The following is a 12779-nucleotide window of genomic DNA, read 5'->3' on the forward strand; positions in this document are numbered from 1 at the left end:
AGCAGTAGGAAAATTGCATTAACATTTTGGCTTTTCTTTTCTACACCTATATATCCAAGTCTGTTACATATCTAACAATACAATACTGGCCATACAATTTTAGGTAGCAAGATATCAAAAAGCTCTTTGGTCTTAAACTCAAAAACAAAAAAAGAAAAAAAACTGGAAAAAAGTGAAAGAAAGCTTTCTGTTTAAGAGCAGGCCACTTAGGGTTTGTCACTCTTCTCATAAAACCTGAAATGAGATGTTAAAAATGAAACGATGTGAACTTATTATTAGCATTTCAAAATATTATTTTGTTCTATCATTTAAAAAAATCTATAAAATGAGATTAAAGAGTTTAAATTTATCCTGTTCACCACAAGAAGTATATTAAAATTCTATAACTTAAGTGAAGATGTATATTTCACTTAGAGTCTAGAAATGTTAATGAAAGTGCTAGTTTTTACTTTAAGGCATTGACAAGTAGGTATTTCCCAAGAGACACTAAAACAATAAATTTATATAATCTTGAGACAATGTAATTACATACCACGATTTTCTTATTGAAGAAAACTGAAGTCATCACAAAATAATAATGTTGCTAATGATTTCTAATAATTACTAGAGAATAATTTTAAAACTAGAGGTGGGTAAAATAAATACATGCAAGTCTAGGGTCTTATGATTTGGAGAACTAAGTCAATATATCATCTCTTTATTTATATATTTTTCCAGAACATGAAAGTCACCTTTGACCTGTATTAGGCACAGACTATCAATTTTTCCAGGCTACACTTCTCTACCATACCAGCTATGCCACCTACCATAAGCCTGGAAATACCGCTATCAAAGCTCCCCCTACCCCACTCCCAATGTAGAACAAAGAGAAATGTAATACAATAACCTGTGCTTTCGAAAGAACAAAATCTAAACTCACTTTGAGTTAGTCTTGAAGTTTCAGGGTCCTACATAATTAATTTTACTGAACTTATACACGTGCACACGCGTGCACACACACACCTCCCCCGCTACATATACCCACATACCATCTTCAGACTGTTTTACTTAAAATCAGACACAAAAGAAAATTATTTTCACATTTGAAAGACAGCTGGCAAGAAAATTACATAGAGATTAAATTATTCACTCATCTATCTAAATCTACTTCTTACATTATTCAAAGCTCTGCTTATATGGGCAGCTTGAACATATACTTTTTACTGAGTTTAAAGATATTTTGACTTGCTTCTCATCTTTTTTGAAAGCTTACCCAAAAGTTCACAACCAAACACTGGCCCAGTCCAGAGAGCCCTTACTAAAGCAGTCAGTGAATGAAAAAGTGCTTTTATTAGTTCTTCGTACCTTAGTTGTAGCCATAGGCTACTTTAAAACATTTCCAAGTGATAAAAAGGGAAGAGACAACCATATCTAATTTTAAGCCTGTTTTAGTAAAATGTAATTGAATAATCTCTATAACTTAAAACATCAACATGAAAAATGCTCCCCCCTCCCCTTTCACTAAGCCCATATATGCATTTTTTCATAAGACATCTGACGGTAAAATTATTTTTGAAAGATTTAGAAGGAAAACACTGAGTTTCTGACATAAACCAACACTGTTATTCATTAGTGTACCTTTTAATAATATTTATCAAGTATCTTACAAAGATAGCTCCTATTGAAACTTTCAGTTTACTCTTTTTTTTAGAATATATAAAATCCTCTGGCTTATAGATTTTTTTGTAGAAACACAGTAAATTATTAACAGTAGGTAATTTAAAGAATAGAACTCTTGTTTAGCAAAACAAAAAAGTATTATTTTAAAACACCTAGTCATGTGCTTGCTATAAATCAACCAGAAGTACAGTGCATTCTTTGGAAAATGTATAAATGCATTCTTTTAAAAAATAGTGATTTATTTCATGAATCCACACAAGGTCAAAATTCTAGTTTGATTGGAAACAGATGGTATCCCAGAAAAGTCAGGCTCTGGACTTGAAACTCTAAACAGGAAATATGGCCCTTACTAGCTGACTGCTTCCCTAATCATTACCAGAGCTTCATACTTGTTATTTTTATGAATCTCCTAGATGACTTTCATCTTTTCCTTCCATCTACAAAGCATCAAATAATTCTCAATACATACGTGTGTATATACACATTTTACATAAGGATTTGTTTACAAGATACGAAAACATAAAAACAAATGTACTTTCAAGCTCATTGCTAGTAAAAATATCAAGCTAATAATAACTCAGAAATTCAAGTTTATTTTCTACACTATCTTAAAAATAAAACAAAAGCCAACAACTATCGGGTAGCTATATAGCAGACAGGACTTTACTGACACTACTTCTAAAGAAATCTACAACCTAGGCTGGGCGCAGTGGCTCACGCCTGTAATTCCAGCACTTTGGGAGGCCGAGGCGGGTGGATCACCTAAGGTCAGGAGTTCGAGACCAGCCTGGCCAACATGGTAAAACTGCGCCTCCACTCAAAATATAAAAACTAGCCAGGCATGGTGGTCGGTGCCTGTAATTCCAGCTACTCGGGAGGCTGAGGCAGGAGAACCGCTTGAACCCGAGAGGCGAAGGTTGCAGTGAGCCAAGATCATGCCACTGCACTCCATCCTGGGTGACAGGGCAAGACTCCATCTCAAAAAAAAAAAAAAAAAAAAAAAAAAAAAAAAAGAAATATACAATCTAATATGTTGCAGAAAAGGATAAAACAAAATCTCACAGATTTTAATAAAAAGCGATTAATATATACTGCTTTCCATTAAACAAGTGAATTAGAAGCTATATGAACAAAGAAAAAGGCTTACCGTTTTCCCATTGTAGTAATACATCAAAGAATTGCTGCCCATTCCAGGGACAGGATAAGCACAATACATGTTGATTTTGAAAATGTTACTATTTGTAGCTAATGTACACAGCTTCTCTCCAAGACATATATCCAAACAGGCAAAGGGAGTAAGTCTTCAGTACTATGCATCCACACATGGATCTACTCAAAAGGAACTTATGCAAAATAGGACTGAACCAACTCACAGAGCACAGAGGGAGGGTTTATGCTGTAAGTAACCTCTTTCAATTTCTATCAAGTCCTTGCATTGGTGGAGGATACCAAGAAGACAAAATGTGAGGCATTAAAAAAATACAAGTCACTTTTAAGTGCTAAATAGACAGATATGTCCTGAATAAAAATAACCCAAGAAATTATTAGATTTGTCTCATATATACATATACACACACACAAAGGAAGGCAAACTGACAGATTTTCTGCTAATCTGTTTTTAGTTTTAATTAAATTAGAGCACTTGTGGCAGAGAAACCTAGCTTGCTACACCTCCAGCCTTACCATCTGGCATGGTCTAAAGTTGCTTCAACTTTGATAAACACATGATCAAGTAATCAGGAATTGGAAACACTGAATCATGTGTAACAAGAAAGATCTAGACAGTTAAATCTTGTATAAAATCACTTCCTGGAGAAAGCGGACCATCATGCAATACCTCTTAACTAGCTAGAACAAACCATACTTTAAGTTAGAAAAATTATATTGAAGAAAATTGAAAAGAACACATTTTATTAAAATCTTAGTCCAAAATCAGATAGATTATCTTGAAAATAAATTACCTATTTCTAAAACGGAAACATTTAATAATACAGATTTTGTTATAAGCCTCGAATTCTTCATACACAACACCAATTAAAAGTTTATAAGGTCTTGCAATAGGATTGCTCTTAAAAAAAATCCACACATCTTTCACATAAAGTATGAAAGAACAAACTGAACAGTTTCCTATAAGTCTTTCCTCTGTTTATTATTGTTCTTAATACTTTGTATATTCATATTTTTATGTTAATGCTCACATTTCTCAGAAAGGAAAAATAATAAGTGTGGGAATAAATGTCTTACAGACATTTCTAACTCATACTTCGAAGTCAAAAGGTTTTGAAAGTTGTCTACAAAAACATATGTCTCTCACACAAACACGTCTTGCTATTTAAATGTTTTCCAATCAATCTTTTGCTGTAATTATAACCTGGAAAAACAGAATAGCAACTTTCCCTTTTGTCTCATTTCCCTTCATCAAAACCTCTTTGTACTATCCTTCTCTCTATGCCTTGTAGGTTCTAACGGGATTGTATTAATCAGAGGAGAGCTCACAAGCTGCAAAAGGGGCACATCACTTTTTTAAAGGTACCTTTCATGAAACAGAAATCCTCTATGAAATATTCTAGGAATATACTACAAGGGACCCCCTATCTCCCCAACCTCATTTTTATTAACATATTGATCAAATTATAGTAACAAAACTAAATCAGACAATAAGGCCGACTAACTTCACAATGTTTTAAAAGCTGATAGTATTGGAACAACAATGAAACCTCCCCACACTCTCCAGATACAGAAAAGGCTAAGCAGCAGCTGCAAAAGAACATCGCTGTACAGCAGACTATTAAAATGCCAGTCTACGGAGTGGTTTGTAACTTCCTCCCTCCTGAGAGACCACAAAGACCCATTTCAATCCTTGGAGAACTGGGTAAAAAGCTTTGATTTACAATTAACAATAGCATGCCTTAAAACCATTCAAGTAAATTTTAGTCTTCCATACACAGTCTTTCTATACTGACAGATTGGCTACTCTAAAAACAAAAAACAAAAAATAAAAAACAAACAAAAAAGGAAAATCAAAATCTAATCAATAAAATTTTCTCTATTAATTATTAAAAATAACACTTACTTTTCAATAGAAATTGAGGAGGAAGAGGGAGAAGAGGGGAACCACAAAGCACTGACAATACTTCAACATTTTTATAATCATCGCTTCAATCTGAGAAAACTTTTTTATATTGGTTAAAAAACATCCACCTATGACAGTTAAACCCATTTCTCTGATGCCTGGCAGAAAACAGAGAGGGTACTTACTATGTTGTCTGATAAAACAAACATCATAATGTAAACCCAACTAAGCAACCTTGGTTATTAAAGCACCATGAAAATTTTAATATTTTAACACCAGTTCTTTATTTTAGAGGCAATTACATGATAATCTGAAGAGAATAAACATACATTCAGATAAAAAAGAAATTCATGGTAAAAGCCAAACAGTATAATCAAATTTCTTTAATGGAAAAAAATGCACTTATTTATTAAACACCTAGGTAAGATTTAGTGTAAAACACGAAACCTGAATGTGAAACATAGTTTCTAAAGAGAGTTGAGTAACTAATTAAAAGCTTTTGCTTCTACTTTTCATTATTCCCCTAAAAAACGTAAATATAAAACTCGTACACGTGTTGGTAAGACCTCCCCTGACAATACACACCACAGTCACTTGGTATACACTACTGCCTAAATTGATGATAGATATAAAAACTAAAAACCAAAACAAAACTCTATGCCTGTATCTATAATTATATGATATTAAAAGCTCATTCTTCAAAAACAGTAAATCATCAACAAAACTGGTGGAATCTACATAAAATGCCCCTATATTCTACTTGTATGCTATGGAAAAGTCTTTTAAGTTTGTCGCTCCAAAACAGCATTTTTCTTGAAGCCTGCCTTACCCCCCAAAAAACTAAAACCTTTTGATGTAGATGGTCATTGCTTGATTGCCATTATAAATTATCTTGTACAATAAAATCTTTTTTTCTCTGCTCCCAATTTTTTAAAAATTAATTTAATCTATGCAACAGCTGTAGCACAATTTCTTGTCCTAAGGAGAATCATATTACAGGAAAAAAAATGCATATAGATGGATCAAGTGCTGTTTTAGTCAATGCAGTTGTTTAATCTTTACTTTTTTTTTTTTTTAAAGGAACATGTCAAGGGTTAATCCTGTGACTCAGTCTGACAAAACGAGTCAGCTGGAGACAGGGCCAATTTTTAAACCTGATTTCAGACAGGCGTGCAGTCTGCACAGGAGCTCTGAACTGTCATGCACTTTTTATCCAGAATTGTTTCCACCCACAACTCTACATAATCACTTATGTGTTACTCTAAGATTATGTGATCTGACTCAATATTCATGTCACCTAGTTCAAAAATATAAAAAATCAAGTTTTACACAAGATAGGAATCATTGTACACACTAGCAAAATGATTAATGAAAATGCCAGAGGACCCTGAAAAAATACATAACTTGGAACCATACATCTTTTATTAACAAACTGATGATTCCTGGTTTAAAGATTATTGTATTTCACCAATTTTCAAAAATGCCTTTTCCTCCCAAATGTTATCAGGATGTTATGTTTGTTGCTATTCCAGCAGTCATTAAACACAGAACTAAACTAGGCAAGAAAAAGCCACAATGTGCTTTGCCTAAAGAAGTTACTTCTTTACCGATGATTTAGGAAAAGATGTTTTCAAAAAGTCCACCAAGTAAGAGCTCTCTGGAAACTTCAGTTTAAATTCCAGGGTTCCATGCAAAATTTCCCTCTTCCATCTTACATTTCTGTTGATTGGGAAACAGAGCTTCCTTGGAAAACTATATAAAATTTCTTACAGTTATCCCTGTAGTATTTTTATCTACTTTATTAGCTCATTTTATCCTTATATTTGGATCACTATAACAGTTATAGCTATTTTAAATGATCCTTAAGCAAGAATGTTTCCAAAGGTAACGTAAAATTCTAAATAGTTTTGAAAGAAAATTTTAATGGAAGTGAATTATGTATCTTGAATTAGTTAACATAGGCCAGTTAGTGGTTAATCTTACTGTATATTCTTCTAAAACAAACAGGCAACATTCCACTGTCCCAAAAGCCAGAAGATCTGACTGGAAAAGTAAACCTAAAACCCACTCGTAAGATTCCTCATGAAAAGTTTCAACATTATTTCTAAGTGAATCAAATCTTGGAAAATAGACTTTCAGAGTAATAAATGAAGTCAATCTTAAAACCTGACACATGAATAACTCTACGAATGAACTCTATATTTTCCTAAAGGATGAACTCAGCAAATAATAAATTATTGGCTGCAAGGGAGGTAGGGGTGAGGATAGATTTAAGAGGATAGTGAGAGAATCTGTAAGTGAACAAATTCAAAGCAAAAGAACTTTCCACAATGCCTCTTCTTCCTCCTCTATCTTGTAAAGAGATGATATGTGAGTCAATGCTGTCTCTCAACTGTGCAGTGTTTTAGTTAGCCTTGCTAATTAAGTCAGATATCAAAATTTCAGGTTTTATATCTGAACATTATATTGCAGACTTTTCTGGTAGTATATGCTACTTTGTAAATAAAGTTATTCCTAAATGTTCAGAAAGTTGTTCTTTTGATTTTCTAATATCCTCACATTTTAGAAAATTTACTTCTGCAAGAAAGAAATTAAGAATATAAAACTCCAGTGAAATAATGCACCATTTTCAAACCAATTCACTAGCATTCAATGCATATTATTTAAAGTTAATAGTGTTATTGATCTAAAATCAGTAGTGCATCTTCTAATTCAACAATCACTCCCATCTTGCTGATACCCAGTCTATCAGTAAAAAGGCTTCTAATTACTATCTTTCCACTGTATGAAAATCTTAAAAATCAGAGACTTGATTTTGTGATCTTTACTCAAGTGACACTCCATGAAAAAAACTGTTCCAATTAAGTCTTAATTGTGATTACCAAAATCTTAACCAAACCAATAACCGGTGGATATTAAAGATTAGTCCGAGTACTGGTAAACGACTTATTTGGATATCAACACATATAAATATACATTTCTCAACACAGTGTAAAGACACATGGTAAAATTCGTAAAATACCATCTGACTCGGATACAGGATATCAGATGACTGTTTCTTTACAAATATCTCAAGTCTAAAATGAGTTTTAGAAATGCTTAATGATTAACAAAATAGAAAACATCTACCTATACAGTCAATGGAAAAAATCACCTCTGTAAACTGCATTTTTAAGGTAAAAGAACAATTAATTTCCTTTTGACAACCATATGACTATAATGAGGATATGTAAAAACAGCCATACCTCCTGGAGAAGAAAGCAAATAAATCTCTTTCTGAGGTGAATAAATAGTATCCCTCCGACATCAACATGAATAGAACTGACAGATCATACAAAGCTTCTAAAAGGCAATCATTAGATAACCCTTCAAATGAGACAGAACTATATAATTACTGAGAATATGTAAAATCTGAAGCAAATTGCATGTTTCTTTTGATCTCAAACTCACAATGACAAAGCAGTTTTCTTTGAAAAATTAAAGAGGGGGGGTCCCGCTGCCCCTGCGTCTCTTGGCTGTCCTTTTCTTTCCCCTTTCCTTCCCTACGTGAATTGCAGTTTGTCACTTCTCATTTACCACTTGAAATAACACAGTAAGAGAATCATTAACTATGTTGCAACTTGACAATTTTCCTGCAGATGGCTCTATAATCACAGGACTGCCTAATGGTGTGTGTATGCACACATTAAAAAAAAACGATGAGGACGACCCCCAGGTTTTTAAATTCCTCAAGAAACCAGCACTTCTGAAGATGTTTCAAGACTGACATAAGGCTTTGCACTATTGACTCGTTAGGCAATCTAACAACAAAACAAAACTGTAGGCAAACAAAGCTATCATTTAAAATCATCTGTAAAGCTAAATAATTTTTGTGAACATGTCATCTTGGGTCAAATTAGCTGTCTCTTAAAGAAAGTGCCACCCGTTTTTTTGTTTCTTCTTTTGGCCTGTGTGATTTTTTTTTTCTTCTGAACTGGAAAACACCAGATCCTTTCAATTTATGAGAAATGGAACAGCATCAAGATATTCTATTCTATTTAAAATTTATTTTTAAAAAGACCAGAAGTAACATCTGCATCTTAGCCCAGAACCATTTCAAGAATCTGCAATCCAAAGCTGTAAGTAACTTATACATTAAGTTATTTTTGGTCCCCAATCTATATTTTTGTTTCAGTAAAAATTCTTGCTAGTGGTAGTAATTTTTTAATACTTCTTACCTCTAAATAAATACTGAGTCTACCAAAACATCCTGCCTCACATCTGTGATAATAAAGCAAAAAAGCAAAGCTAATTTTTGCTATATTCACTGGAAGAAATCATACAGATCTTGAATTTATGAAAAGACATACATTTTAAGAATGGTTTCTTATTACTAAATTCTGGTGACCATTCTCAACAAAAGCCAAAAAATACTTCAGTTTGAACACACATCTAAGAAGAGTGAAATCAACAGGGAAAAAGATGGGAAATGGTGTCAGTCATACATTTTCAACAAAGAACAATGCAAAACAAGCATTGTTTGACCAGTATTTGGTATGCTTCACCATTCCTAACAATGACAAGTGTCCCTAAACAGATGCTGGAAAACAGATACAAAACTTGGAAGAAATTTGTTAAGCTACTTGCTCTATGTAGCTGTAGCACATGTGTATGCAGTAGGGCAGAAGTATTCTCCCTATCATTCTATGTAATATAAGATGGGCTACTCAGGTCCCAGAACACTGTGGAGTTATATCATGTAATGCGAAAGAGCACTAAACTGGGAGTCAGGAGATAGGGATCCAGGTTTCAGCTCTGCCTCTCAGGAGGCATGAGAGCTTAGAGTAGGTCGTTGACTCTCCCTGAGCCTCATTTTCCATTTCTGTGAAATGCAGGCATCAAACTAGGCCAAAGACTTCCTAGCCATTTCACCACTAATAAAACATTTTATTATGTACTCCACCCTAAAACTCTGAATTCCTATTATGAAAGATTTTGTCTCTCAGACTTTTTTTTTTTTTTAATTCCATTATGATAAACATTTTCTCTCTTAAAAGAAAATCAAGGCGGGGTATGGTGGCTCATGCCTGTAATCCTACCACTTTGGGAGGCCAAGGTGGGAAGATCCCTCGAGCCCAGGAGTTTGAGACCAGCTCGGGCAACATGGCAAGAACCTTGTCTCTACAAAAGTCAAAAAATTCGCTGGGTGGTGTGCACCTGTAATCCCAGCTACCTGGGAGATTGAGGTGGAAGAATTGCTTTAGCCCAGGAGTTCATGCCTGCAATGAGCTATGACTGTACCACTGTACTCTAGCGAGGGTGACAGAGAGAGACCCTGTCTCTAGAAAAACAACAACAACAACAAATGAACAAAAACAAAAAAGAAAACGCAAAGCCATGTAACTGCAGTTCAGAACTTCAGATTAAAAGGTAAATGAAGCATTGCCATGCTGAGCTGAAATAATTCCAGTGAAAGAAACCTGATGTTTAGTTACCACTTTATTTCAGTAAACTACAGAATCCACAGAATTTGTTAGGTTTTTCTGATGTGTTATGAATCTTCTTGTATTCAAGATTCAAGCTGTGATCCACTGGCATAGATGATACCAGGTGTCCACACCGATCTTAAATTGTGTGTGTGTGTGTGTGTGTGTGTGTGTCTGTGTGTGTGTGTCTCAAAGTCTTGCTTTGTTGCCCAGGCTGGAGTGCACTGGTGCAATCTTGGCTCACTGCAACCTCCACCTCCCGGGCTCCAGCTATTCTCATGCCTAAGCCTCCAGAGTAGCTAGGATTACAGGCGTGCGGTACCACACCCTGCTAAGTTTTGTATTTTTAATAGAGACAGAGTTTCGCCATGTTGGCCAGGCTGATCTTGAACTCCTGGCTTCAAGCGATCTGCCAGCCTCACCCTCCCAAAGTGCTGAGATTACAGGCATAGACCACCATGCCCAGCCTTAAATTGCATTTTTATAATCATATCTGCAAGAGGTGTAATTAAAAGTCTAAAGCCTCACATGAAATGAAAGGATGAACCAAAAAAGGAATCTGAAAACATAATTACAACTTCTCAGTTCTAAGACAAGAGTCCAAAAGCTTTGTATTCTAATAATATTTATGCCAGCAAATGAAGTATCTAAAAGGCTAGTTATATATAACTCCATTGCCTAGTAATATGTTCATTTAAAACCATCGTCTTTCTTATTTTTATTTTTAAAGTGTAATTGACACAAGGTCTCACTTTGTTGCCCAGCCTGTTCTTGAACTCTTGGGCTCAAGCAATCCTCTCACCTCAGCCTCCCAAAGTGCTGGCATTAGAAGCGTGAGCCACTGCTCCCTGCCCTATCAACTTTATCTTGAACAAAATAGTAAAACAAAATAAAGAAAAGCAGTGACATCCTATGATTGATAACAAGTCTTACCTAACTTTGTCATTGTTTAATTTATTCAGTAACTATTTTGATTTCTCAATAATGTGCAATTTATCTACAAGTCAGATATTTTATGTTTAATATAGCATCACCTGGAAAACAAAACATTTGTGGCTATGCCCTTCAAATAATATATAATCCTCTCCAGAGATGGCCTTGTTATAATTTTAGCAAGCAACACAGAGTTAAGGAGTCAATATGGGAGCTCATCTTAAGTAAGTGGGCTGCAGCTCCTGCACTATTCTATAATAAAGATGCAGTGCCCATCTATGACTTGTTTCTTTGCTCCTTTTGGCTGGAGAATTTAGTAGAGCGGTAAACAGGACTATGACACACAAATATGGCTGTAATGAATATGTAGGTTGGAAAGTTTACAGGATAAAGTAAGGGAGCAAAAGGTGAAAAATGGGTGACAACACTACAGTAACTTTATAGGTGCGCGATCTTGAGGACACTTCCTTGCCATAACACTGGTGATATCAGACTGAAATGGTTGTTATATAAAAAAGGTTCAAACTGTGTTACTGTTGTTAAAATGGGAATAAAGATTATATGAATATAAGAACATGATCTTCTAATGCTAAGACCTCACATCGGAAAACAAATGCATGACTTCCTAGCGCTAATCTAATTCCTAGCTAATAATCTAATTCTTATCTAATAATTCCAATCTAACCAAGGGGCACACTGCCCATGTAAACAGAAATAACTACAGTGTTCTTTGCTGCTGAAAATACTTTTATTTTCTGATGAAAACTGGAGCTCTCTCTTTTCTTCCCTGAAAAGTGTTTACAAAGTTTAAGCATGTTATATGTTTTATAATACAGTGAGTTAAAATATACAGTTATGTAGTTATCTTTCTCCTGAAGGTAATTCAGGTTATCTAGCATGTAGCTTATACCTTCTCTGAGTCAGCTCAGCATGGTCCAGAAAGAAGAGCTATGGCTGTATTGGTAATCACTTGCCTTTGTTCACTTATTCAACGAATAGTTATTAAATATCTGTTATGCACCTCTGTGCTGAAGGTGCAATACTCAACATAAATAAAATCCCTGCTTTATTATGTTGCTCCTGGGTAATACAGATAAAGAATAAACAAATTAGGGCAAATCAGATGGTATAAAATACTGTAGAGAAAAATACATCAGGTAAAGAATGAGGAGGTACTAGGGGTATGTTGCCCTTTTATATAGGATGGTCGCAAAAGATCTTCATTGACAGAGTGATATGAGATCAAAGAGAAAACTAGTCATTTGGACACTAGGGAAAGTGTGTTCCATGAGAGAGAACTGCAAATGCAAAGGCCCTGAAGTAGAAGTGTGCTTGACATCTTTAAGAAGCAGTAAAGGCCGGGCGCGGTGGCTCACGCCTGTAATCCCAGCACTTTGGGAGGCCGAGGCGGGTGGATCACGAGGTCGGGAGATCGAGACCATCCTGGCTAACATGGTGAAACCCCGTCTCTACTAAAAAATACAAAAAAAAAAAACTAGCCGGGCGCGTTGGCGGGCGCCTGTAGTCCCAGCTACTTGGGAGGCTGAGGCAGGAGAATGGCGGGAACCCGGGAGGCGGAGCTTGCAGTGAGCTGAGATCCGGCCACTGCACTCCAGCCTGGGCCACAGAGCGAGACTCCGTCTCAAAAA

At 35.1% G+C, this 12779-nt stretch overlaps 1 protein-coding gene across 10 annotated transcripts in view; it reads right to left on the reverse strand.

Moving 5' to 3' along the window:
• TCF12 (transcription factor 12) overlaps positions 1-12779 on the reverse strand; it is a 397916-nt gene that overhangs the window by 68072 nt on the left and 317065 nt on the right. For 3 of the 10 annotated variants that reach the window (XM_017896602.1, XM_017896586.1, XM_017896576.1), the window contains exon 1: positions 2807-2995. The exons of 6 other annotated variants lie outside the window; for them this stretch is intronic. In XM_017896602.1, the coding sequence (XP_017752091.1) occupies positions 2807-2875 (69 nt within the window). In that variant the 5' untranslated portion in view covers positions 2876-2995. Of the gene's footprint in view, positions 1-2806; positions 2996-8182; positions 8252-12779 lie in introns of those variants that run through there. One more of the 10 variants, XM_017896594.1, reaches the window with a different exon arrangement.

Source organism: Rhinopithecus bieti, unplaced genomic scaffold (genome assembly GCF_001698545.2).
Source record: "Rhinopithecus bieti isolate Rb0 unplaced genomic scaffold, ASM169854v2 scaffold_947, whole genome shotgun sequence".
In the NCBI taxonomy this organism is placed as follows: domain Eukaryota; kingdom Metazoa; phylum Chordata; class Mammalia; order Primates; family Cercopithecidae; genus Rhinopithecus; species Rhinopithecus bieti.